This window comes from Strigops habroptila, chromosome 8 (genome assembly GCF_004027225.2).
Source record: "Strigops habroptila isolate Jane chromosome 8, bStrHab1.2.pri, whole genome shotgun sequence".
NCBI lineage: Eukaryota > Metazoa > Chordata > Aves > Psittaciformes > Psittacidae > Strigops > Strigops habroptila.
The window spans coordinates 63,192,631-63,219,637 of NC_044284.2; the positions used below are offsets into that span (position 1 = coordinate 63,192,631).

Below are 27,007 nucleotides of genomic sequence, written 5' to 3' on the forward strand. Positions count from 1 at the left end.
TGAGACCTTGGTAATGCCTTTAATAAAACCAAAACACTGATCCAGGTGTAATAGAAGGACAGATGCCAGAAACAGGTCTGACATCAGCCTTTCCTATCAACTGCTAACCCAAGAGTGAGCATGAGCATCGGAATTAATTTTAAAATGTAGGAAAAGATCAATATCTACACTCAGTTATTAATGAAAAAAAAAGCCAAAAATCAATGTTTATTATTTATCTCACATTCTCTCCAATCAGAAAATAACAACATCAAATCAGGCAAAGAACAACTCCAGGAAAGAATGTAGGGACGCTGCCCAGACATTTAGGGATGGATTAGAAAAGCTAAGGCACTGAATTTGGAGAGGGATGCAAAGAATGGCAAGAGCCTTTACAGATATGTTGGCCAGAGAAGGAAGATTAAAGACAATGTACCACCACCCGTAAATAAGACAGGAGAGCTGGTGACAACTGACATGGAGAAAGCTGATGTACTCAACAGCCACCTCTGGAGCCAGGCTGAGAGAGCTGGGCTGGGGCAGCCTGGAGAAGAGAAGGCTCCTGAAGGGGAGACCTTAGAGCAGCTCCAGTGCCTAAAGGGGCTCCAGGAAACCTGGAGAGGGGCTTTGGACAAGGGCCTGTAGGGACAGGACAAGGGGAATGGCTTTAACCTGCCAGAGGGGAGACTGAGATGAGCTCTTAGGTAAGAACTGTCAACATAGCAAAGAAATTGCCCTTCCTTAATCAGTTTGTATTTAGAACAAGTCAACCATGTAAACACATTCGTTTATGAAGTAAGATGACTTCTCAGCACCCAGTGCAGCCCCTGTCTCCTCACTGTAGCCAGGGATTCAGGGGACTTTAAATTTGACAAAGGTCACAGGCAGAATTGAAATCCTGCTACCCAGCCATTCACCGTGAGGGCTGGATAGCTACTGCAGAGCAGCAGCTATTAGCGTGCAGCTCCAGAGTCATCATCCCTTTGGGTAATGCTTTGGGACCTCGGATATGAAGTCAGGTGCAGCAACATGAAACTGCCTCTGCTTCCAAAGAGTTCATATTTGAGAGGTTCTTTGCCCATTTTTCAAGCTGGAAAGTGAACTTATTTTGGCAGTAAAAGCTTTTATTCCATGTAAATTATGTGACAAAAAATAAGTAAGACGACAAATTTTGTGGCTAAGGAATTTTCAGAGTCCCAGCTGTATACATAGAGTTAATTATGTTCATTTGCTTATCTGCTTGATCTACACAGAGCAGGATATCAAATCCTGCTTTAGATGTGAGGTTCCCCCGCACCACAAGGCCACACCAGCAGCAGAAGTCCATTATTTCCACATTAGCCAAAAAAATCTACAAAAATTAAAGTATCGGAAACTCTGCTTATTACAAGAAGAAAATAGACTGATCGTTAATGTCATTAATGTAAGTTAGCCTTTGCTGTTACTGGCAAACCTGATCAAAAGTATGTTTTGTAACATACAGTCAATGAATCAGGTAAGCAAAGGTGCAGCTGGAACAGCTACAACAGAACTGGAAAAAGACTCTATGGAAGGAGCACCATCTTCCCCCGAGCACCACCACCATGAATAATGTCTTCATGGGCCTTCGCCACTTTCTCTAGTGGATATTCAGAGCCTACAACAGGTTTCAGCCAGCCAGCTTCTATGCCATCAAGAAGTGCTGTTGCACATTCATGCTTCTCCTCCTGTGTGCAACAAAACAGCATTTACCAGAAGGTCTTCACTTTTCAGGAAATTACTGACTATTTATGCAAATGTTAAACCACATTTCACAACCCAGATGTATTTTGTGATGTTCTGAGATTAAATCTAGATGTAAAGGAATGAACAAACCAGTTACAGTGACTCTGCTTTCATCCCTACACACGATTCAACTGGAAGGAGGTGTTGGAATAAGCCAACAAAACATGCTGTAAAATAAAAGCGTTTCTTACCTCGGTTGCAAGGAAGAGGCCAACTCCAATTATGCTGGATTCCTTACTCATAGTGTCTCTTGGATTTATCTCAATGGAACCTCTGCAGCCCACAATCTGTTACAAATGAGTTAAAAGATGGTTCAAGCTGTAACTGCCGAACTACGATGCACAAACTGAAGTCAGGAACAAAACCCACTCACCATCACCCTTCCTCTGTAGTTCAGCAGTTGCAGGTCAGCGGCAAGATTGACATTGGAGAGCATTTCTATTATTATATCAACTCCTCCCATCCCTGTGTACTCCTGCAGGACATCAGATGTTATTTCAATCACTCCAGCTAGTGTTGGGTGCCACTGTTTATCCTGTGCGCTACAGATAACACACTTCATGGATTAGTGTTTGAATTGTGAATACAACCTTTGTACTAAGGCTAACAGCAAAGTTGAATTTCAGCATATTCTGGTATGCTGAATCATGACATGCTACCACACTGGAATGTGCTGGAATGCAAGTTTCTGAATGCCACTGCCTGTGAAGAAAGCTCAGCTCTTCCAGCCTGGAAAAGTTGTGCAGAAATGAAGAAGGCAGCACATGATTGCTCCCACATAGATCTACTTTAAAAAACTTCTGCCAGCAACTGTTCACATTTTGTTAGTTAGAAACACACACACTGCACCACCTAGCCTTGGTACAGGCTTACCTTAATTTTATCAATGTAATTAGCCTCTCTGTGATTAAATGCCTGGTCAGCACCGTTTCTCAGGACCATGTTCATGCCTTCCTCGGTTCCTGCTGTACCCAAAACCTTTAAACCACAAGCTCTGGCAATCTGGCATGCTGCTATTCCCACCTGAGGGAGGAGAAAAGAGAAAATCATTTCAAAAAATCAGTCTTTTCTTCTTAGCATATTAAGTTTTACAGATTCTACCAGCAACTTGGAACTTACCCCTTTAAGAAGTTGGCCTAGTAACAGTTTTTTAGCCATAGTAAGTGATTTGGATACTAAAAATAGCCAGTCTTTTAAAATATATATATATTTGCAGAGGCATAGCAAAGTTCTGAGGGTTTTTTAGTAGCTATCAGCATTTGCTATAAATCCATGTGGAACGTTGTCTGTCTGTTACAGGTGGGCCACATACATTTGATACAAACCCAAGGAACCACCTGCTACGATACCAGCGTTACACATTGCACAGGAAACCTGAAACGTGCACAGATATTAAAATCACAGCTTCCTGCTTCTTCATTTCACCTGAGCATGACTGGGTATGAAGCTTCCAGACCAACTTCTGACTGCAGCAATGTGCTTCCTCTGCGCCCTCTGTGCCGGGACCTTACACAACCACTCCTGCACTTTCATACTCCTTTGGAATAACAGGGCTTGCTCTAAGAAAAATGTATCTAGAGTATAAAATCCTGATTTTGGTAATCCATTTGTTGATACAAATGTGACCACATGGTACCACAGGCAAAAGCAGATTCAGGATAGAAAGCAGCATTTCTTACAACTTGCCGTCTCAAAATACTTACTCCCCCACTCGCACCATGCACTAGCACACTTTCCCCTGCTTTGGCACAGCCTCTGCATGGAAAAGAGAAAATATTGGCATTGTGACTGCAGCACGGGACCAGTATTATCAGACTGCACATACTGACATCAAATCTCACCTTGCACACAGCATTATTTCCAATATATGTTATGGCTAAACAGGTATCATCAGCCTCTTTGGGAAAATGAGGAGGCAAAATACGCTGCATCATTTATGAATTTAGGTAATAATGTCAACATGGGGGAACAGGCTGGTGCTGAACATCAGTACAAGATCTTCGCCTGTTACAGATCTTAAACCAAACCCCACTAGTTCTAATCATTTGTTCTGTCAAACCAAACCAGGTTTCCAGTCCTAAGCTCTCACTGAGCAGACACATAAGACTTTTACTCCTTATGCTAGTCTAGGGCAACAGCCCAGGCTGTGCAAAGTCTCTGGTGAAGGGCAGATGTGGCTCTGCCCTACAGAAAACCGTTTAATTAAGAAATTAGAACTGTTCCTCTGTATCTTCCCTAGCTAAAATACCAATGAGCTATGGAAGAGTTACACCTTTTGTTACATGGTACTTACCAGAGAAGCCTTTTGAGGTCTGTTCTCTTAAGAAGAAATATTAAAATAGGAAAATACAGCTTCTAGGTAACAGTTACCTGACTGTTCCATCAGGATAACAAATGGAACTGGTGTTTTAAACATCTTCCACTCATTGATCTCCCCCATTTCACAGGACAATGAAAACACGAATTTCAAGATTTTAAACACTCAAAAGTAAAATGCACAAAAGTAGATCTGACACCTTACTTTTGGAAAAGAGCACGGTAAGCAGTGAAGTAGGGTACTCCAATCGCTGCCCCTTGCCTGAAGTCCAGTTTATCCGACAAAGGAAAGACTTTATTAGCCGCAGCAACCGCATAGTCTGCGTATCCTCCCGAGATCGTAGCGATGGTAAAAACCCTGTCACCTTTCTAGAAACAAGGAAAGAAAATACAGAAATCAATCACTTCTCTTGTTTTTTCCTTAATATACATTAAGAACCAGCCCACAGAAGTTTAAGTGATTTCTAACAGCTCCCCTATTAAAAATAACCAGTTACATTTGTCACAGAGAAGATTTTTAGAAGTGTTGATACCTACAACCAATGCACCACAAACCATATCATTTCATATACTTGTATTTAAGCGTCATAATTATAAACCACTCTACAGTGTAACACAAACCTACTGTCTTATTAATTAACTTATTAACCTTAATGAAGTTGAACATTAAAGAATTCCACCCACAGACGCCAAATGCAAAATCTCGAAAGCTTTTACAAACATAAGAGAGTCATTTCTCAATTGTTTTTGTTTAAACATGGCAAGAAAGATACACCTTTAATATACTCTGAGGAAACTCAGTATTGCTGCTGCTCTCACGTCAGCATTTCTCCCCCCGAGCTCCAATTTCTCTCCTGTTTGGACATTGATCTCGGTGATAGGTAGCATGTGGAGGGCATGGGTTTGGTTTGCGGACACTGGGTGTTTATTAACTAACTGCAGAGGGGTGCACGGAGCGCAGCGGCTCCCAAGCATTGGGAGCACGCACAGAGTGAGCATCTCCATCATCAGCGTCTCCAGGGGGTCTGACCAGGGCACACACTGATCTCATCAGCCCACGCTCGCTCGAGCAAAGAGCAGCACCATTGCCATAAGAAACACAAAGCACACACAGCAGGTACAGCAAACACTGGTAAGAAAGGATGAATAAACATGATTCTTCTCTCTAGACAACCGAACCTCTCATCTCTCCCCAAACAGTTACATAAATTCCAAGTCAGGAGATTCCAACACAATTTTAACTACAATTCTTATGTTTGCTCAAGACCATCAGTCTAGTGACTTGAAAGGAAAAACAGAGTTAAAAACCAAATACATTTCACAGATATCTTTTAGCAAACTGATAATTGCCTTCTCCTGTCCCAAGGCTTTCCCCTGAGAAAACCTACGGAAAATTACTAGACTGGAGTAATAAAGTATTTGAACAGTTTTAACAACAAATGTGGAATTTATGGGGCTTTAAAAGTAAGTAAAATGAAAGCAATTTCCATTTCCCAAAAAGCTTTGCAGAAAAGGTTTCAGTTCCATATGAAGTCGTTACCTCAAACACAAGTATACTTTAGAAGAAAATACAGGCATCATCACGATTACAATTCTGGATTCCACCAGGATAACAAACTGAACCAAAGTGTTTTAAACATTTCCCATTCATTGGTCTCCTCCATTTTACAGGACAATGAAAATGTGAACTTCTGCAATGCCATCAAACAGTTCTGAACCACAACTTTTGTGCACCTGACAGGATTGCTGCCAGCAGACAAACTGCAGAGCAAAGGCTCTTCTGAGATCTTTCAACTCTGGGAGGGTTACAGCGTTCGAGACTTCCCTCCAGTTCCCCCTGCAGGCTGGACTGCCAGCATGACCTCGCTGCTCGCTTTTACCAGCCCAGGTTTTCCCCCCTCAGTAGATTACCTGATCATACACATAAAACAGGAGCAATCACACCAAGATGATACACTAAACAGGGAGTTAAACCTGATGGGTAAATACCTTGAACGCAGTCACATGTTCCCCAACACTTTCCACCACCCCAGCCACATCTGAGCCAGGAGTGTAGGGCAGAGCTGGTTTTCTGGCATAATTTCCAGAACGAATATATGTCTCAACAGGATTTACCCCACAGGCATGGACTTTAATTAACACCTGAAAGAAAAGATGCTTCTTGAGCAATCATTGAAAGGATTCAGGATGCTAATTCACAGCACAGTACCAGGGCATTTTAAGTAAATTCTTAAACAGAGTCAGCAAAAATCCAGTGCTGAACTGAGGCTATTTTCGGGAAATCCTTTATATGGAATATGTAGCCCCATTTGTTAAACGTGATGCCTCAGGTAGTACAAAGACACTCATCAAACCCTATGTATGCAAGATGAAAAGTTGTGTGTTGTTCATTCTCTTCTGAGTGTACCCATTATCATTCAGTATCATTGTTTCAGATCACAGAACTCTTATTACCTGATTTTCTTTTGGATCAGGAATTAGGACATCTGACTGGAGCTTAAGCACCTCAGGGCCACCAAACTCAAAAACTCTGACAGCTCTCATCACATTCCTCGTGGCTGCCATAGTGATCCGAGTACCTGGGGAAAAAACAAAAGACACAATAGTATTGTATTGCCTTTATAATTCATTCTGCATCTTCAAAATAAAGAAATCCAACCCCCACCTACTAAGCACCTGATTAAACAGACCCTCACTCCTCATTTCAATGGGGGTAGGTAGGGCTCTGTTTGCTGGGTTGTTTTTTCCCCAAACCTTGAAAAAGGCAGAAAACCAACTCTACCATTTGCAGGACTTTGTGGGTGTGAAGAGAATCATGTGCAAATAATTTATCCGCAGAAGCCTTTCTACAGCAGCTGCTGTGACCACTGCACTGCTATTACATGGGCAGATATGTACAGTGCTTTGGGGAAAAGCTGTGACAATTTACTGTTCCATGCTGGCAAAACAGCCTGTGGTACACTGCCTGACAGGGTCAGCAACTCAGGGACATGCCAGTCGCTGCTCCTGCTTCCCATTAAATTTACACGTTAAAAAAGGCAACAAAAAGCCCTCCTTATCTGCTGTCAGAAATAGAAGGTATCACAGGACATTAAAACAAAGAGCAGATAGCTGAGATCCCGATCCTTAACTCCAGCTAGATTTTGCCACTGCAGCCACATGCAACAGTGATATGGACCACATTGCAGCTCACAGCTTCGCCTGCCCCACTGGAGCGATGCCATGTACCAACATGCAAAGCTATCACCATTCCAATTGCAAACATGCAGTATTCTCACAGAACACCAGGAGCAAGTTACTCCTGCTACAGAAGTTATACACAATTCTTCCAGGGATCTGATCCTACAGGGTACACAGCAAATGATCACAAGGCACACGGGAACCTCAAAGATACCAAGAGATCACACTTTTGGCCAACTCCAGCCAAAGAACTCCTGGGCTGTAGCCAGAGGGAGGCTTTATCCCAGCGATGATCACAGCTTTTAAAAGCACCTGACTTAATCACTGTTGGTTTTCTCCTGACTGATACAGTCTTCCCATCTGTGGTTACCTGTTCAAGTCAGGGACAGTATCAGCCACAAGGATACACACTAACACTTCCCTTCAGACACGACAAAAACCTGCACTGCGAAGTAACTCCTGAAGCTCAGGTCACTTCTATACGTAGTAACAAACGAAATGAAAAGGTTTCTATTCTGCTCGGCCGACAGCTGGACCCGTAAGCTTTGCTAAGTGACCCTGCACTGTGACTTGACGGGTAGGAAGAGGCCTGCTACATAGACCTGGGCACAAGCCGGTGCCTGCCGGAGGGGCAGCGGCAGCACAAGCGTCCCGGCGGCTCCCGAGTGCCTCGGCGACACATAGCGGCACGGGCGATCCAGGAGCCGGGAGGAGAGGAGAAGAGCCCTCGCACCCCGGAGCTGGGAAGGACGGGAGGAGGGCGGAGGCTGCGGCGGCCACGGCTACCGCGACGGGGAGGAGGGAGCGGACGAGCAGCAGGGCCGCGGGCCGGGGCTGAGCGGCGCTGAGAGCTGGGCTAGTTCAGAGCCGCAGACGCCTCTCCCCGGGCCCGGCGCTCCCCGGGACGCGCAGCACCGGGCAGGAACCGGGCGGGCAGCGACGAGGCGGGAGGCACCCCCAGCGCCAGGAGGGCCGCGGGCAGCTGGGGCTGAAGTGCAGCGCACCGAGGCGGGCTTCTGCGAGAGCCCGGCAGCCAGGGCAGGGCGAGGTAAGGCAGGGCAGGGCTGAGGAGCGCAGGGCAGGGCTGAGGAGCGCAGGGCAGGGCTGAGGAGCGCAGGGCAGGGCTGAGGAGCGCAGGGCAGGGCTGAGGAGCGCAGGGCAGGGCTGAGGAGCGCAGGGCAGGGCTGAGGAGCGCAGGGCAGGGCTGAGGAGCGCAGGGCAGGGCTGAGGAGCGCAGGGCAGGGCTGAGGAGCGCAGGGCAGGGCTGAGGAGCGCAGGGCAGGGCTGAGGAGCGCAGGGCAGGGCTGAGGAGCGCAGGGCAGGGCTGAGGAGCGCAGGGCAGGGCTGAGGAGCGCAGGGCAGGGCTGAGGAGCGCAGGGCAGGGCTGAGGAGCGCAGGGCAGGGCTGAGGAGCGCAGGGCAGGGCTGAGGAGCGCAGCGCAGGGCAGGGCTGAGGAGCGCAGGGCAGGGCTGAGGAGCGCAGGGCAGGGCTGAGGAGCGCAGGGCAGGGCTGAGGAGCGCAGGGCAGGGCTGAGGAGCGCAGGGCAGGGCTGAGGAGCGCAGGGCAGGGCTGAGGAGCGCAGGGCAGGGCTGAGGAGCGCAGGGCAGGGCTGAGGAGCGCAGGGCAGGGCTGAGGAGCGCAGGGCAGGGCTGAGGAGCGCAGGGCAGGGCTGAGGAGCGCAGGGCAGGGCTGAGGAGCGCAGGGCAGGGCTGAGGAGCGCAGGGCAGGGCTGAGGAGCGCGGCCGCGACGGCCCGGAGGTGCCCGGGGCCTCCCCACCTCAGAGCAGCCGCCGGCAGCCCGGGCCCCGGGCTGTCCGGAAGCGGAACCTTGCTCTTCTCAAGCCGGGGCAGCGCCGGGTATGAAGAGCTCAACCCTGCTCCCGGAACTCACCGGCCGCTTTACGGGTAGTGGGCCCGGAGCGGCGCCAGGCCCCCCCCCCGGGCGCGCCCATCATCGCAAGGCCCGCTCCTGATACGCCACCGTGCCGAGGCCCGCCCTCCGCCGCCAGGCCCCGCCCCCTAACTCGCCCCCTCAGCAGCAGGCCCCGCCCGCCGTCGCCGCCGCGTGGTGCGGGTTGTCCCCAGCAGGCTCCCGTCGGCTTCGCGGGGTGGGGCTGTCCCCGTCCCCGATCCCGGTCCCGTCCCCGATCCCGGTCCCGTCCCCGATCCCGGTCCCGTCCGCGCTCCCGGTCCCGTTCCCGCCGATGGCGGCGTTCATGCAGCGGAAGGCGCAGCGCCTGGCGCGGGCTGACGCCAGCAGGAAGGGCGGCCTGGACGAGCGCGCCGCCGCCGTCGTGCAGCTGCTCAACGGGCGGTCGCGGTTCTGCACCACCAGCTCCTGCTCGGGCCGCCTGGTCCTGGCGCAGGGCGGCGCCGCGGTGAGCCCGGGGGTCCTGCGGCGGGGGGCGGGCACGGGCGGGTCTGAACCGCTGCTGTGAGTGCGCCGTGCCCGTGGACGGGCGGTTTGCTTGCTCTGAAGGAGCCGGTTTGTGCAGCACAAGAGCCCGGCGCAGCTCCCCGCGGGTCAGCTCAGTCCTTCCCTCCATCCGCAGGACACGCAGAGCTGCGGGATCCAGAAGACAAACTGCACGTGGCTGCTGGTGACACACGAGGCGTGCGCGAAGGACGATGTGGTGAGAGGACACTCGTTTGTGTTTATTCAGTGCGATCGATGCTCCCGGTGCCGTGGAAAACACGTGGGGGAACAATCCACGTCATGTGAAATAGAAAGAAACTCTCACATTTATTAGTGCTGTTCCTAAGGTGAATTGGCACTCTCATTTCCAAATAAGCTTTTCTCCAGGTGTTCTTCTCAAACCCTGCTTTGAACAGAATGTTTTTAAGTGCAATACCAAATTCTTGGCATAGTTATAAATGCAGCTAATAAGGAACTTTATAATTTCTTACTATCTGGAGCCACATAATCTCACCATCACTCACTTGCTCAACAAGAAATCAGGGGTTACTGTAGCTCCTGTAGCAGGAGACTGCCTTTCCAAAAACAATTCTAGTACAGTGATTCTTATTTTTTCCAAGACCTTAATCAGAATAAGCAGGAATAACACTTTTCTAAGTGTGTTCTTCCTTTCCCAGAGGATTACTTTTAGTATAACACTGTATTTTTCACTTCTGCTCTTTTTATCTGCTCTTTGTTTTCCCTCTTTGCTGGATGGCCAGCAAGGTGTCAACAGGAGACTAGGTTTAATTTGAAAGCCTTCCTATCCTAAAGTAAAACAAGCTTAATTCCTGTAACGTGCTTGCAGGGCTTTGGACAGTGCTGACAGTGCAGACCATCCTGGGCTAAATGTATTTATTTCCTGTTAATACCCATGTAATTAACAGTCACTGTGTGGAGCTGGGTGTTTGCCTGGCAAGAGTTCTGTGTCAGGCAGCATCTGGGATGAATCTTACTCAAGCAGCAGCATTCCTGCAGGAGAGAGGCAGGGCAATGTGCGCTTTATCCCATTCTTCAACAGTTAGAACCTCCAGGAATTGCAATACCTCTTTCAGAATGGGTCACCTCTGATTAACAAATATCAGTGTTGTCCTCATTAACTGTCCATAAGCGAGGGACACTCTTGCTTTGCTGTTCTGGTCAGCAATTCCAGAAGAACCAAGTTCCTTTGTTTCCATTAAAGGTAGATGTGCTCAGGTGAGCATGTGCCAGGGAGCATGTTCATTTTGTACGGAATAACTAACTCTTTCAAGACAGTCAAAACTGACTTGAATTTAAGGCTGCCTGGAGCCCAGCCTGCTGTGCTGACAGCCTTTCAGTTAGACACCTGAAACTAGAGTAACAGTGGCTCTTACACTGCATTTTAAATTTCGTATCTTTAAATTCCCCAAATTTAAAAAAAAAAATATATATAGTGTATTTTTTTTAGTGTGACTTCAGAATGATCCTCTCTTTGCAAGCATCTCTGGGGCTTGTCCCAAAAAGCAGCAGTTACAAGGTCAGAATTCTCTCTCAATGCATAGCTCACCTTGCCATATGCATACATTCTCACACGTGCACAGAGAAATCTGCTCCGAGTATTTGCCTTCGTTAATGTTTGTTGTAGCAGAGCAGAGCTCCGTGAAATTGCCATGAGCAGAGCTCAGGCTGGGGAGGGCACAGCTGGTTCCTGCTGACTCTTACAAAAGAAAACACTCTGGGTTTTCCTGTCCCCCATAGCAGGTAGAAGGGACTTTTGTTTTTAATGCATGAATTGCAAGTGTAAGAAAAATGTCTGTGGTTAGTTTTGAAGCTACTGTACGCATGTGTGGTAAAGCTTTGCTAGTGTAGTAGTTAGGAAGTGAGAAGGGAAGTCAGGATGCTGTGTGCTGTTCATTGTGCTTTTTGGCTGTCAGCTCGTTTGACCTCACTGCCCATATTAACTTCAACAATATGAACACAGGATATTTGTTTGGGAATTTATTTTTATCCCTTTATCCTCCCACTGCTTAGAGAAAGAGCCTCATGTTTGACAAAGTACCTCCTTGCGAGGTAATTGCTTTCAGTGGTTCTCTATTAAATTTTGTTTGCAGGAAACTAATGATTTAGACACAGTAAGGTAATAAAAAACCTTTACTGAAAATACTAATGAGCCTTTTGAGGAAACAAGTGCTGTAGAGCAGCTCAGGGTGCAGTGCCGCACACAGAGATCTTGGTCAGTGTGACTTTAGTTGTATTCTCGCTGAAAAGCTGCCTCTGGAGTATCTGCTGAATTACTCCAGAGGGCAGAAACCCTCCAGATCCCCCTCACCCCGTCACACACACTGCTCACAGCTCACGGTGTGTCCTGTTACCACCCGTGTCTCGGAGGCGCTGACCGGCCTGCAGCCGTAGCGGGGTGCGGAGGTGCTGAGGCGGGACACTCTCGCTGGAACAGAGTTCTTGGACGCGGGGAAAAAGGGGTCACGGAACAGGCGGGCTGGGATCGCGGTGCCCGTGGCAGGTCCCCGCCGTGCCGGGCACCGTCACCGCTGCGTGTGCCCGTGTCCTGCTGCCTGGTGCCGGGGGGGAGGCACCGCACTGCCGCTGCGAGCCCGGCTCTGCCTGAGCAAGTGCCTGACCGTGCTCCTCCGTGGAGCGCTGTGTCAAACAGCTCGCTGCCAGGCGGAGGCAGGCGCTACGGGGGCTAGCTCAGGTATTCCTTGCACAGCGCTCATTATGGGATGTGGACCGTTCCTGTTTCCCATCAGCTCCAGCACAGCTGCGGTTACTGGGGCGTTTTTTAAATCTGGCACACAAATGATAAACTTGGCCATTCAGAGAGCTGCTTTCCACTTAAAATGAGAACATTTATGGAGGAGATGCTGCCTAAATACCTTTAAATACTTTTCCATGTTTTCTGCTATCATGTCTTAAAAAAGTATATGAATTTGATTATATTTCCTGAGGATTTGATTGCACATTTTCATTTTACAAGAGAGATGAGAGAGACTATTCAAAATAGCAAAGCATGAGAAAACTGAAAGGAGAAGCTGGAATTCCTCAGGTTAATTTAGCAAATGTTTCAGTGTTGTGAATAAAGCAAGTGAAGGCAAATGAGAAGCGGGGGGGGGGGGGGGAAGGCAAATAGTGCTTATGATTAAATAATCATACAAAGAAATAAGTAATATAACTCCCTCCCTCAAAGCAACCTTTCTGAGGGGAAGAAAGTAATATTCTCTTAAGATTTCTCTGCATAAAGATGGCATAGAACAGTAGAGAAACGGTGATAGTGACCCATGTGGGATGTCACCCAGCTGCCTGCACACTCTCACACCCAGGAAGAATTGCCTCTAGCAGCTCAGTCCTCTCTGGAGCTGAGGGCTCTGAAGGTGATCTATTGAATGTTACAATTGGGAAGTTACTTCCCTTTTTTTTTCCTTGTCTGGTGAGTTTCTGCCTCTAATTTCAACCTCTGATTTATTTTATACTTGTAACCCTTACAGAGCAGGCTACGCATTGCTATTTAAACTAGGAATAAAATGTGATCAAGTATGTCAGGCCATGAATTTAATCTGCTGAACCCCCAGAAGCTTTCTGAACCTGAGGAATGTACCAGAAACTCAATGTCTCTCAGTTTATAGAACAGTTTAAAAAACATCTATACAAGCCCGCAGGAACCCCTGCTCAGGTTTCCCCTGGTTGCAGTAAGGCTCTGCTCTTCCCACGCTGGACTGACTGTATCCATTTGTTTGAATGTACAAAGAAAGAAACAGGGAAACACACTTTTCCAAGTTTTTAAAGTCTATCTCGTGATAAATCTATCAAATCTCATCAGTTTAGCAAACAGAATACTGGCAATCCATGACATTTCTATGTATTATGAGCAATCAAAAATCAAAAGCAGCTGAACAAACCTGATCACTTGGATTCATTTGCTGCATTTTTAGTGCTTGTTTCACACACTGACTTGCTGTTATTTTCTTCTTTTCTCTGTAGTAACAGTACACACTTGCAGTATTAATATAAACATTTTGGTGTCTTTTCCAGATGACAGCCCTAGAGAAAGCCACTGGTGACGTTGTGCTCAAGTTTGAACCATTTGTTCTTCACGTGCTATGTCAAGAGCTGCAAGATGCTCAGCTTGTGGTAAAACTACACCAGTAACAACCTTGCACTGTTGTTCTGTTCTATTCCTGGCTGTAAACGTAAAGTATCTGCTCCCGAGTAAGCTTCAGCACTTGAGAGTAGTCCCAGATGTGCTGTATGTTTCATAACTAGGGTAGGAAAAGCAAGCTGATGAAGAAAACGCAGCTTTAAACTTAGCAGAGATTTTGCTGAACTTTTAGAAAACAAAATTATTCCAAAATTTTCCCCAGCGAGCCTGAGTCGCTTTGGCTGGCTGAAAGTGATGGGCTTCTACGTGCGTTTTGTCTCCAGTCTTTAAACTAATTGAGCAGTACCTTTGCCTTCTGCTCCCCCAGAATGGCTCTGGAGAGTGGTGCTTGATGGGTTTGTTCCTTCATTAACATAGAAGGGAGCTAATTAGCTTCTTTTATAGTGCTGCTGCACTTCTAGCTGTAAAAGTGTTGCACCGATGTCTGTGGGGTTCCCAGCTCTTCATGCTGAAACAGTGGAGCTCCCGAGAGACGTTCATGTCCCGTCTGCGCTGACGGATTAAGATTAGACACTCGGGAGTGACTGTGGTTCTTGGAAAACCGGCCACAATTTGTGTGGGTTTGATCTTAAAAACACGTTAGTGTAACTATTATTGTACTCATGTGGGAGATGGCATTGAATAAGTGTCTTTGCAAATCTGAGATTGCAACCCATCATAATTATTTCTTGCTGTGAAAGTGTGCAAGACCTGTTTAAAGCATTTTTTTGTTCTGCAGCATTCAGTGGCTGTCAATTCTGGGTTCAGGAACTCTGGTATTACAGTTGGCAGAGGAGGAAAAATTATGATGGTAAGGACTTTTCTACTTCCCTGTGAGGAATGTAACCAAATCGTATCATTGCTGTTAACCTGGGTTTATAAAAGCCAAGATATGAACTGGACAGTGATAGACAGCTGTCACAGGGCGTGCTGTAGCAAAGAAATAGCTTTCTGCTTTGGTTGACAGCAGACTAACCAATCCTGTGGATAAGTGGGCTCTTTCCTGTAATGAACTCCCCATATTATTTAAATGACCTTCAGAAAATAAAACCCTTTACTCTAGATAACTCCTTCTGTGTGTGTGTTTAGGCCGTCCGGAGCACTCACTGCTTGGAAGTTCCCTTGAGCCACAAGGGCAAATTGATGGTCTCTGAGGAATACATGGAATTTCTGATAGACATTGCTAATCGGAAGATGGAAGAAAACTCCCGGAGGATTGACAGGTTTGTGAGATGACACTGGTCCTGTCTGTCAGGTGTGAAAAGATAAAACCAACCACCAAACCAGACAGCTTCCCGAAGTCTCAAATGCAAGGTCAGTTGATTTTTTGAGCTCCGACTAAACCACTTAAGCAAAAACCCACAAACAACGTGTTTGTAGACTGTCTGTTACTGAGTAGTAGTAGTTTAAGTTACTTTGTGTAATGATAACAGCCTCTGTTACTCTGACACAGTAACTGTTTCAGAAGCATTCAGATTGCAACACAAACTTTAATCCACCAAACCCTCTGTGTAGTTTCCAAACCGGTGTCTCATGAAGGCGGTGGAAGGTTACAGGCGCTTCGGCTCTTTGCATTTGTCTCCAGCTGAGGAACAGAACAAGCTGAAGAGCCAAAGTGTGTGAGGGCCCAAAGGAGAAACACCTACTGGCCTAAGACCAGTTTCTTTTTGTATGGCCTTGATACTGAATTAAACAAGTATTTCATTGTGTGTAGGTTTGAAATCCCTCTGGTTGTTAAAAGGAATTGCTAATAGCAGCAGTCCGTCTGATCATTAATGTCATCATTCATCAGACATTTACCCTTGTCCCAGTGTATGGTTTCTGTAAGACTAACAGGGACTTAATGGCACATGAGCACATGCACTGGCTGATTTCTAACACAGCATTACAAAAAGCATACACAAGGCGTGTGCTGATAGTTCTGATTTTTCTCCCAGTGTTGGCTGGAACATTGAAATTTGAGATTTTCTTCTCGTAGCACGTTTGGATATAGCACAGAAGCATCAGTTTCTCAGAGCAGATCCTGAGCAAACCTACAAAAATAACAACTACACAGTTGTTTGTTTCTAGATTCTACAAATGCTTGGAGTTGGCTTTGGAAGCTGCCACCAGTGCTGACACCTCACCTGAGGAGACAGAGAAGAACCATGCCGTGTACACTCACAGGAGAAAGAGGAAGACCATTCAGGAACAAGGTGCACACACCTTCCCAAAGGATCACAGTGAAGAACCAGAGCCTGAGGATGATGCAGAAACCGATCTCGGTATTTTTTCTGAACTGATGATATAGACTAAGACATTTGAAAGCAAATGGCAAACTGAATAAGCATTGTAATGCTCTTTGTAAGACATACAAACTGCTCTGTTCTAAGTAGTAACACCCTCGTGGACATTTACCAGGAAGAAAGGTAATTAAACCGAATTGTGAACAGGATTAATGCCACAGAAGCACAGAGAACAAAACCTTAGAATGCTGTGGGGGTTTTAACAGCACTGTTGAACTAACAATCTCTTACTCTGTCGGTTATCACAGAAATAACTGGTTTGCTGCCTCCTTTGGTCATGTTCTCCGTGGAAGCATTTCACTTCCAAATCCTGGGTTTAGGCTGTCTGGCAGAGCAGAGAAACCCTGAAAACTGGGTGGTTGTCCTTGAAGGCTTTTAATCCCTGCAGGACCTCTTCAGAGCAGCATGCACCAATACAGGTGGCCCTTTCAGACCGCACAAAGCCACGTGTCAGTCAGTGGAAGAGCAGTACGTGCTGTGGAGGTAAGGAGAGCAGAAGCTGTGTCCTGCTCTGTGCTGGCCATGGTGGGTGCATCCAGGACCCTTCCTGAGCTGTGCACTGGGCAGCACAGTTGATGCTGTTCTCCTGCTCCTCACTGCTTCAGGCCCCAGCCCCGCTGTGCTCGTGTCTGCTTCCCTTGGCCAGTGGCGGTTGTTATTTTTCTTCGCACCTTTTAGCCAGCCCTTTGTGCTGGCAGTTCCTTACCTCACTTACATGGTATCCTACATGGCCAGCACCCAGCTTCAGTTCCAGCCCTTGGGCAGAAAGTCAAGTGTACAGCAGTGTGCTTTGGTACCACTGTGAACCACTGACATGCAATGTTAGCTGTGAAACAGTGTGATGCTCTGTGTGTTCCTGTATGGGACCACTGGAAAAGGCACTCTACTCAGAGTGTGTTTTTGGGGAAAATGGTGAACTTGTAAACCTTAGAACAGGGAATTCTGAGCCCAGCCTTGTATGGCAGAGTGATGGCTAACACTGCAGAGCAAGGCCCTGCCTGAAGGAAATGTCTCTGGTGCAGCAGTCCCAGTTCACAGGGGGAGGGAGCCGTCATTGTTTCCACTACGTGAGCCCAAGTGTTGGGGGCATTTAAACTCCACTGTAAAAACTTGGCACAGGAGGTGGCAGGCAAAGGGAAAAGTGATTGGGGGCTTTAAATAGATTCTGGAAGACCTGTTGGGCTGCATGTCCAGTAGCAGGCATGCCAGAAAAAATAAACTTGAGCCTTTTGTGTTCTTGTCTATGTTAGTGACTTGCAGCTTGAATAGCCCTGTGCACTTGCTTTCACGCTATTTCTGGTGGCTTGAAAGGGCTCAGGACCTGGTTGGGGCATGGGAAAGTTAGCAGCCAACACATTTCCATCCCTGCAAGAAGACTGCAGTCAAGCAAAGGGGAGAAGGAGCGGGCTCTGCTATTTCCCTCCTTCATGGAGGGGCAAGACACTGGTGGCACATGTGGAAGATTAAAGAGCATCAGGTTGTGAGGTGACCAAGTACATAAGATGTTGAAATACCACAAGAAACAGTGATACGCTCTATAAGCTGTTCCCAAACCTCATGTATTTGGGTGGACTGACCCTTGTTTGAGTCTAACCATCCCACAGCCTGTGCTACAGCAGGCGGGAGCAGCCAGGGGTCCTTGGGACACATGGCTGCCCCTGCGTTAGCAGAGCAGAGCCAGGGCAGGCATTTGCTTCAGACCTTCACAACAGTAGGTTTTCATGGACCTTCCTTTCCATTCTGAGGCACAACCATGTTTCTTTGAACCAATGCCCCAAAACTTCCAGCAACAAACAGCAACATCTGCTTTGTTGCAGAGGGGTGAGTGGATCTCACTGGATCTTTGCTACCCCAGCAAAGCCCTGGTGAGCTGATGACTGGCTGTTCCCACCCCAGTCCCCATCCCTATCCCTACTGGTGGGACTCACTGGCTGTCCCTGTCCCATCCCCACTGGTGGGGTCCCACCATCCCGCAGGCCCCTCCTCACCACCCAGCAGGCAGCTCCATGCAGAGGAGGCCGGTGTTGCTTTTAAAGGCAGGGGGTGGATTTCAGAGAGCTAGTTTAGAACAGCCTGACCTCTCTGCTGCATTTAAAGCAGCCCCAGCAAGTTCTGGTACCAGGCAGCAAACCACTGGCTGTGGAACAGTTGGTCCTCGCAGTGGTGTCAAGTGAAGGGCAGGGTGGTGAATGCTGTGAGGCTCTGCTCTGTTAGACATGGCTGCAGGAGGCTGTAGATGCTGTTAATGGACATGAGCACTTGCCACACTCTTCGCAGTGCTCTGCTCTTCCACCACACACAGGAAGGTAAAATTCAGCACAGAAAAAGCTGAGGTGCGAAGGAACCGCATCAGACTTCAACCCCAGCCCAAAGAGTCTGTATTGTTGAGCCCAGCAGCCTGTTTCAGAGTTCAGGCTGGGATAACGCCCAGGTCCGTACAGTCATGAATGCACCCGTGTGAGGTGGGAGAGGGATCGCTGACACTGGTTCTGTGTAGAAACCGGGACTTTGGGATGCTTTCAAGGGGCCACATGTTGGGAGGGAAGAGTATTCAATGCAACTACTTCATTTTTGGGGGAAGCTGCTTTTTCCTTTTACCTTTTTCTTTTTTAATGCAATCCAAGCACTACAATAATGTCCTGAACCCTTACAGTGTGTAACAGCACGCACAGGATTTGCGTCCTTAGAAATAGGGTTTGTCAGGAACTGATGTGTGATACAATCCCACATTCCTCTTAAAAATGATGCCAAATTCAAGGAGAATTTTTGACAGTCTTGACCCAGAAAGGTGACCCAGAGCACTGCATCTCATTACTTCATACCTGCTAACTCCAATTACTGAACACTGCTGGGGACCTCATACAGGAAAACAAAACAAAAGCCTACAACAAGAGCAAGAAGCCCGTGATTCTCCATGATCAGGGAATCGTGTTACTGCAGTGCCTAAAATACGGAACAGTTTTACAAGATTCTCCTGATTTTTCACCTCCTGAAGGCCCAGCTCCTATTTCCAGCCCCTATAGCCAATTCTATTACACTTCCAGCACTTGGCCGCAGGAGCCCCCGGGACAGAAAAGGCTTCGTGCAACAGGAGGCTTCAGCCCCTGGAAAAGCAACTCTGGGCTACACAGCAGGGAAAGAGGTACTGATAAGCAGCAACATTCCTAGAAGTGGCAAAGCTTTTCATTTTGTAAGTGTGTTTGGGCACTTCGTTTGGGCACAAAAGGGTATTTTCAGCACAATTTTCATACTTGCTTTTGCTGTTTGATGATCTTAAAGGTCTTTTCCAACCGAGTTGATTCTATGTCGAAATATTGGAATGCTTACAATCACAGTTTCCTTCCCTTTGCATTTGTTCACTCTGGTGACTGATGGTCTTTCCCAGCCATAACATTTAGCATCATACCAGAAGGTCACTCCAGGTCCTCCCTCCTCGCACTGGAGCACAGCCACCGGCGGCCGTGCTCCGATCAGCGCGCAGAGGCCCTGCAGCAGGACGGGCCCTGGGCTGGGGCGCCCAGGCAAGTCTCTACGTGCAGACCACAGTGTGGGCCACAAGCATGAGCGCTTGCTTGGAACAGCTTCTTCCCCTGGGCCTGGAGCACTTCAACTAGTTCACAAGAACAGAGCAGTAACAGCATCAGGCTGCAGTGGGAATTGCTGGAGTTAAAACCCTCAGAATAGGGAGAGATCATCATTTCCCACCACTGCTCCTGTGCGTGCTGCACCTCACTCTGCCCTAGTCTGTGCATTTAACAATGTGAAACTGTATAAAATTTAGTCTCATTTTCATAAGTACCTTTGTACTATTAAATAGGCCATGCACGGGAGTTTGGGAAGGGTTTTGGTACTTTTGGTTACTAAAAAATACACAGTTACTTTGCGATATTGTGTCAGTTCGATTTTACATTCTGTGATATCAAGGAGAATGTTTAACTCCCGATGTACCAGCAGATGAAACTAACGCCCGTGCAGCACATGGTGTGTTTTCTAAGAGAACCCGTGAGAGCAGATTTGAGCCTTCAAAACAAATGGATAACATTCACGTGCCGGATTCATCCGGCTACCCGAGCAATTTCTTCACACGAGGAATGTGCAGCCTGTAGGAATCGCTGCCTCACACCCGCTGCTCTGGCACAGCAGAAGCTATTCAGATATCAGGGCCAGAGCATCTTCAGCTCCGCTTTAAAACCAGAGAGCAACGTCCACATTCCATGCAGAAATTACACACGCGCTTTTACTCTGCTTTCTGCACTCAGTTTATTTGTGTAACTGAGCAGAAACGGTGCTTTGCTCAATTTTATACTGGGGGGAAAAATAAACCTTATTTTGTTTTCTTTTTCTGCACTGCCCCGTGGGAAGAGAAGCATTGCTGTCAAAACCAACTGATTTTTCATCAAAAGGAGCGCCATTCCTCCGCTCAGGCGCGGCTGTAGCCAGGTTGTGCGTTGCTGTCATGAGGTTTCCGAAGGAGAGCGCCCGGAGCTCGCAGCCGCCCGTGCAGCGGCCGAACCCTTCGCTCCGCCGGGTCCTGCCGGTCCGGCCCCGCTCATCGCGGCGATGCGGCCCCGCCGCGGGCTCGGGGACCTTCGCTCGGTCCCGCGGCCGCCGGCGAAGCGCTCCGGGCTGCGCGGGGCGAGCATCCGCCGCGGGTCTTCGGCCGCCTCACGCCGGTGTTCGGCCCCGCCGCGGGCCGCAGGCGGAAGCTCGCCGCCTCTGCCCGGCCAATCCCTCTCCGTCCCGGTATCACAGAGCCGCGGTACCCCCCCAGGGTCGCAGCGCTGCGGAGGCTGCAGTGTGTGTGTGACAAACGGTACCGGTAACGCGCGAGCGGCTCCAGACGGAGCCGTGGCCCCTGCGGGGCTCATTTCGGTACCGGACGTGCCCTCGACGTTTCTCCGTTGAACAGGCTCAGGAGTGGCGCTGGAGCCGCACACGGAGGCTCCCGGGGTTTGTAACTCACCGAGCTCTAAACAATCTGCACGGCTGTGCCTGGCACAACACGCTGAACCGCTGCGATGCCCGGCGGGATGCGGAGCCCGACGTCCCGTGGCAGGGCCGAGCCGCGTCGCTGAGCCCGGTTGCGGCACCGGGCTCGGGAGGGAAGCTGCGAGCCCAGGAAGATAGACCCAGCACCACGGGGCCACTCACCCCCGAGCACGCAGCTTCCCGGCCACCGTTCCGGGCAGCCCCACCGTTATCAGCTGTCCGTCCGAGCGGGTTTCACCCGCACCGCCATCTCCCACCCGAAAAATCAGTGCTTGTGATTGGTCTCACACACGCTTTTCCCACAGTAGGAGCCATCTGAACTCCTGAAATACCAAACAGCTGGTCTGGGAAAACCTGTTTTCCTTGGAATGACCACACTAATAGAGATGCAAATGGATCCCTTTGCTTTCTAAGGAGTATTCCCTTAAGAAGTGATCAATTCTGGATCCGTGTTAAACTGGCAGTACTCTCATAAATAAATGTTCTAAATTTTATAAATAAATGCTGTTTTATAAATGAATCTTTTGTTAACACTTTTATAATCTGCTGAAGTAAATGTTTTTGCATAACACTGCTGACAAAGCTCAAGGAATATTTGCAGATGAAAGGCACTCAGAATTTGTGCACATCATCTACTGTTTGCCATTACTTCACATCCTTATTTTAGACAGAATTATCTTTGATTCCACTGAGGCTGAACCCGGTTTTGTTTCACTGAACACGCGCTCCCCTCAGAAACAAATGGAGCAGTGACGGGAGAGCAGAACACAGCAGCGTTTTGTAGAGTCCTGCGCAGGGTCTGCTGTTCTCCCTGCATCGTCTGCACCTCGGAACAACAGGCAGCACCCAGGGACACGCCACGTTCGGAAAATACCTGCAGAAACGCCGTGGGCAGCTCTATGAGGATCAGAACTTGCCCCCAAATGTGCTCTGTTACAGTAGGTTTTACCTCATTCCTGTTGCTGAGATAGGAAAGATCAAACTCAAGAATGTGCTTTCAAATCCACAGCACTCCAGGGTAGCATTAAATGGACTCCATTTAATAAAACACATTCCAAGTTGTTGCTCCGATTGAACGTTATTCTTTTTGTCGTGCAACGAATAGTTCAGATTTCATGGGGTCATCAGAAAGTTCTGAATCAGTCTCTCTTCCCACCGTATTTAAAATATGGATTTCCATAACTGTGGCACCAGATACTCCACCACGCACCCAGGAACAAGGGAGATAACACCACACTGAAGCTGCCGCTGCATTTATCTCCCGAGGCAGTGAATGGAATTTTGCTGTCCTCCAAAACACACTGATCATCCCCTTCACAGCACACAGCACATTCCCCTGGGGAAGTGATGGCATCCCATTTTATCCTCGATTCACTAAAATAACAGGTATTTTGATCCCAGTGACTGCTATCATCAAAACACTGTCATGATTTCAGCAGGGCTAGCTAACCGGGTGAAGCCTCACATGGGCCCCCCCGCTTGGTTATTTTGCTCTGCATCTGGTTTTAAATGCTTTGTCATTTGGAACAGACACATCAGGCAAAATCGCATGTTCTGACCCAGGGCAACTGTGGCTCTCCCAGTTCCCAGTGGGAAGGGATGTTGTCTGAGCCCTCCACTTCAGTGTTTTCTCCCTAGAAAACACTGCAAAAATCACAAAAACCCTTGCATTAGACGTTGGAACAAATATTTATATAGAGATTGAAATATTTACATATGCAGTTCTCCATGCTTGGGGCAGGAGAATAAGCACAAATAACTGCAGTCAAGGTATCGGGGTTCTAGATTAACACATTTCCCATCATGATGACCTGTGGGTTAAACAATCAATCATAGACTCATGGAATGGTTTGTGTTGGAAGGGACCTCAAATCTCATCCAGTCTCAACCCCCTGCCACAGGCAGGGACACCTTCCACTAGAGCAGTTGCTCCAAGCCCCATCCAACCCGGTCTTGGATGCTTGATGTTGCCTCTCATGTTGCTGCCTGCAGCGAGGCAGCACAGGTAAGGTGAGGACAGCACAGCACCGGTTCTGCCATGGGTGCACATCTCTGTGGTGAGCCCCTCGCCACCCCAGCACCCCAGAGCAGCACCACGCACCTCTCACACTTGAGTTCCAGAAGTTTCTGGGGCAGGAATGTTCCCACTGGAGGCGATTCATGCAGGAGCTCCCAGGGAGGGAACAGCATCCCTACTCATCACAGGCACCCATTCTGACACCAGGCTCCAGGCAGAGCAGCAAAGGGGAAGAGCCTTTTCATTGCTCTGTGTGTGCCTACCTATAGACTTCTATCACACCGAAGCCCCACGATCAGAGCATCATTCTGGGCTTTTCTTTCCCACATCTTTCCACTGTGCATTGCTTCCCTTCTGGAATGACATCAGTGAGAATCAATGTGGCGGAAGTGGCAGAGCAGCGGCAGGAAAAAAAACCTCTGACAAACAGCAACAGCCTCCCAAGACCCCTTTAAAATAATGACGATTTACCAAACGGTTGGGAAGTTGTTATAATTCCTTTTCCAAATTATTACTCGCCCTTTAGATTAGAAATGAGGCCGGGGTTAGCAATCAGCCATAAATGGTCGGATTTCTGAAGTAGAAGCACTTGTCTGATTGTGAAGTGGAGCCATTATTGCCTTGATTGAGTCTTTTTTTTTCTTCGCCTGTTTTTTAAGCCTGCTTGATTTGTGCCTCAGCCACATTCACGCCGGCACCGAGCAATCACAGCACTCCCAGCTCCTTCTTTGCTCAGCAATTCAGGGTCCACTACTTTGGCACAGCTGCCACCTTTTAGCCTCCATCAAGGAGAGATATTCTAAGTGAGCTGCACTTTGTATTTGTCTCCCCCCCCCCCCCGTTTCCTTCCTCACCTTTTCCTTCTCTCTTTTTTTTTTTTTCTCTTTCCATCCTTTTTTTGGACGGTGGGAAGAAACATTGTGTGAACTTTAATTCTAAACTGAAGCTGGAAGGAGGCAGCTGAAGCTGAAGCTGGGTGTCATCCAGACAGGACAAACCTGCAGTTACATGAGGAACAGGGGTGAAGTGACTTGCACCAATGGCTGAAGTCCACCCAAAGCACTGGCTGCTGTCTGGGTGCTTGAGGCTTGAGCTTTGTTTGAAGATTCAAGCCAATAACTTGTATTTATAGAATCATAAAATCGCAGGATGGTTTGGGTTGGGAGGGACCTGAAAGATCACCTGGTTCCAACCCCCTGCTGTGGTTTTTGTACATTTGCAGGCAGAAATGTCAACTAACCAAATAAACCATACTTCCATGGTCCACCGGTAGATCCCTAAACCCAGCAGTTTAGCACTGAAACGCTCCTAAATCCACAAGTGCAACAGTGAGACAAGCCCTGGCAGTGCACTACCCAGCGTGTGCTATGCAATGTAATGCTGCGTTAGAAAGGTGGTACTTGCTACTGTGTGTAAAGGCAGGAAGAGTAAAAATAACAGAACTAATGTCTTCTGCTGCTAGAGGCTGCAAATGCAGCAGAGCGGGTATTTTAGCACAGATCTGTAACTCTCTATTTAGCAGTCATTTTTTTTCCAAAGCCATTATTTTGGAGGGTCCAGGATATCAAGGGGAAAATTAGCTACACGAGCAGCTCATGCCTCAGCCCAATTAGCAACTTAAGTGAATGAGGTAATGGACGACTCAAAGAAAGGAATTACTCTGGAAAAGGGAAGACTCTATTTCAGCATTATTCAGAGAAAACCCCATGTTGGACTCAGAGGGAATGCTCAGTGAAGCCAAAATGCAGTGACTGGCTTCACTGGCTTTCTTAAAGCTGTATTTACAGCATGTTCCTGCAGAGCACCAACAGGCACCTTCCCCTAGGGCAGTGCCGGGACAGCGGCAGGGAGAGGGTCTGTATGTGACCTGCATAGGACTGCTCTGTGAAATACCAAGGTAGGACAAAGGCAGAAGACAGCCTATGGCTTTAACCCATCCTTCGTTTGGCTATATATCACTGTCATAGCTCTCCAGGCGAGAACGGCTTTATTCCCTTTCAATCCCAGTACTAAGAACCAAACTCACCCACCGACTTCCTTTGTCCTTAGATCAATGGGCCCAGTTGCAGGTGCCCACATGAGCAGCTCACCTGGTCTGTAACAGCAGTATTTGCATAATTCATTACATTCATTTCAAGTGCTCCAGTTCCCGGGGGATGCGAGTACATCGGAGGAGTGAGGGGTTCACCCTGGTCCCCATGCCCATCCTTACTGGTGAGGTGCTTGTGCCCACTGAGCTGATGGAGCAGTTCTGGGCATGGAGACCCAGACCCTGCACTGCAGAGCTGAGCCTGGAGCACTGCCAGGCTCCTGACATGGCCCTTGGCTGAGGGCAAGGGCTCAGGAAACCAATAGTGAGCTCGGCCCACTCAATGCAAGGTTTGCAGATTGTGCTAATGAATCCATCGCAATCAGAGCAACAGAGCTGGAGAGGAAAAAGTGATGCAAAAATCACAGGATCATGGAATGGTTTGGGTTGAAGGGACCTTAAGGGTCATCCAGTTCCAACCCCCTGCCACGAGCAGGGACACCTTCCACTAGAGCAGGTTGCTCCAAGCCCCTGTGTCCAACCTGGCCTTGAACACTGCCAGGGATGGGGCAGCCACAGCTTCTCTGGGCACCCTGTGCCAGCGCCTCAGCACCCTCACAGGGAAGAACTTCTGCCTTATATCCAACCTAAATCTCCCCTGTTTCAGTTTGAACCCACCACTCCTTGTCCTGTCACTGCAGTCCCTGGGTAGGGGGTAATGTAATGATGGTTTCTGCCGTACCTTAGCCAGTTTTATGACCCAAAGGCTGTTGCTTTGCAAGAGCTACAGAAGGAGAAGGAAATGATCCGCTTCATACATGCACAGCCATTCTCCTTGGCTATAACCCCCCTTAACTTCCAGCAAGGCTTTGTGGCTCCAGTTACCCCAGCGAGCTGGCCGGCAAAGAATGGGCAAAGCTCTCTTGATCAGCCACGAAGTCCGTCGCATTAGGGAGGAATGCACGTTTCCTTTCCTCCCTGAAGCCTCCAGCTGAACACATTTGAGCAGGGCGGTTCAGAACTGTCACTTAATATTATCGGCTACATCTACTGTACGGCCAAGCAACTCCCCCAGGACACAGGGGTAGCGAGCTGCAGGGTGGCAGCATGTCACTGGTGCTCTGACGGGGAGGGATAACAATCTCTGCACAAACTTGACATCTCTAAATTGATTACATCAGCGGGCAGTGGTGGTCCTTTCAAGTACACTCCTTTTGTTTCAGCTTTACAGTAAAATTACCAGCAGCAGTTTACAATTAAGGGAAATAATAATAACTGCATATGCTTTCATCTGCACATACAATTACAATAAACTGCATGCTTTAATAGGATTGTGAAAAATCTGTGTTTGACCCATACAAAAAAGTAAACATTCTAGTTCTGGATACTATATCATTATCACAACAAAGGGAAACTCCTGAAATCTGATGATTTAAACATCTGGAGAATGTTAATCACTTCAAAATGACGGATGTTTTTTATTTTAGCTTTTGACAGACACACTCCTTTCATAGATAGATGATTATTTACATAAATTACATCACCAACGTGAAAAAAACCATCCAAAATAACTTCAAAGGATAAAGAGCTTAATGAAAGGGAGACTTTTATATTTCTTCTCTCGTAGAAGATGGAATAAATAGAAGGATTTCCAGAGGGAAAAGGTAATTCCATTGTTTTAAATATGACGCAGTTGTGCTTTAGGTTCCCTCCCCATGTGAAAGGGCTTTGGATGTCCACTTTAAATAGAGCCAAGGTGCAATAACAAGCAAAGCAGCAGAGAAACAGGCTCACCCGCTGCCTCGATGAGCAGTGTCGCGGAGCAGGCACGGATTCAAGCTTCAGCTTGAATCCATTTTAGGCAAATATGCAAAGTTTT

The 27,007-nt window shown here is 48.1% G+C and overlaps 2 protein-coding genes across 4 annotated transcripts; one reads left to right on the plus strand and one right to left on the minus strand.

Moving 5' to 3' along the window:
* CRYZ (crystallin zeta) lies at positions 1-20,221 on the minus strand. 3 transcript variants are annotated; one of them, XM_030494400.2, is made up of 9 exons: positions 9,131-9,210; positions 6,514-6,638; positions 6,049-6,201; positions 4,265-4,428; positions 3,447-3,498; positions 2,617-2,766; positions 2,117-2,218; positions 1,935-2,030; positions 1-1,685 (listed from the first exon to the last, which is right to left on the minus strand). In XM_030494400.2, the coding sequence occupies exons 1-9, from the start codon at positions 9,192-9,194 to the stop codon at positions 1,524-1,526; spliced, it is 1,068 nt and encodes a 355-aa protein (XP_030350260.1). In that variant the 5' UTR covers positions 9,195-9,210; the 3' UTR covers positions 1-1,523. The 3 variants fall into 3 exon arrangements, with proteins under 3 accessions (XP_030350260.1, XP_030350262.1, XP_030350261.1); XM_030494402.1 differs by lacking the exon at positions 9,131-9,210 and adding an exon at positions 20,217-20,221 and having other exon boundaries at positions 178-1,685; XM_030494401.1 differs by having other exon boundaries at positions 178-1,685; positions 9,017-9,168.
* TYW3 (tRNA-yW synthesizing protein 3 homolog) lies at positions 9,286-17,335 on the plus strand. Its single transcript, XM_030494409.1, has 6 exons — positions 9,286-9,617; positions 9,792-9,872; positions 13,703-13,801; positions 14,548-14,619; positions 14,898-15,031; positions 15,879-17,335. Exons 1-6 carry the CDS (start codon positions 9,444-9,446, stop codon positions 16,096-16,098), a joined length of 780 nt encoding a protein of 259 aa, XP_030350269.1. The 5' UTR covers positions 9,286-9,443; the 3' UTR covers positions 16,099-17,335.
* Positions 20,222-27,007: the final 6,786 nt, after the last annotated feature.

Coding starts and splice junctions, on each gene's coding strand:
- CRYZ (XM_030494400.2), bottom strand. CDS start 9,194: ATGATGGGCGCGCCCGGGGGGGGGGCCTGGCGCCGCTCCGGGCCCACT. Junction 6,639..9,130: donor CACTACCCGTAAAGCGGCCG/GTGAGTTCCGGG, acceptor TTTTTTCCCCAG/GTACTCGGATCACTATGGCA. Junction 3,499..4,264: donor TACCGTGCTCTTTTCCAAAA/GTAAGGTGTCAG, acceptor TTTTCCATGCAG/AGGCTGTGCCAAAGCAGGGG.
- TYW3 (XM_030494409.1), top strand. CDS start 9,444: ATGGCGGCGTTCATGCAGCGGAAGGCGCAGCGCCTGGCGCGGGCTGAC. Junction 9,618..9,791: donor TGGCGCAGGGCGGCGCCGCG/GTGAGCCCGGGG, acceptor CTCCATCCGCAG/GACACGCAGAGCTGCGGGAT. Junction 13,802..14,547: donor TGCAAGATGCTCAGCTTGTG/GTAAAACTACAC, acceptor TTTGTTCTGCAG/CATTCAGTGGCTGTCAATTC.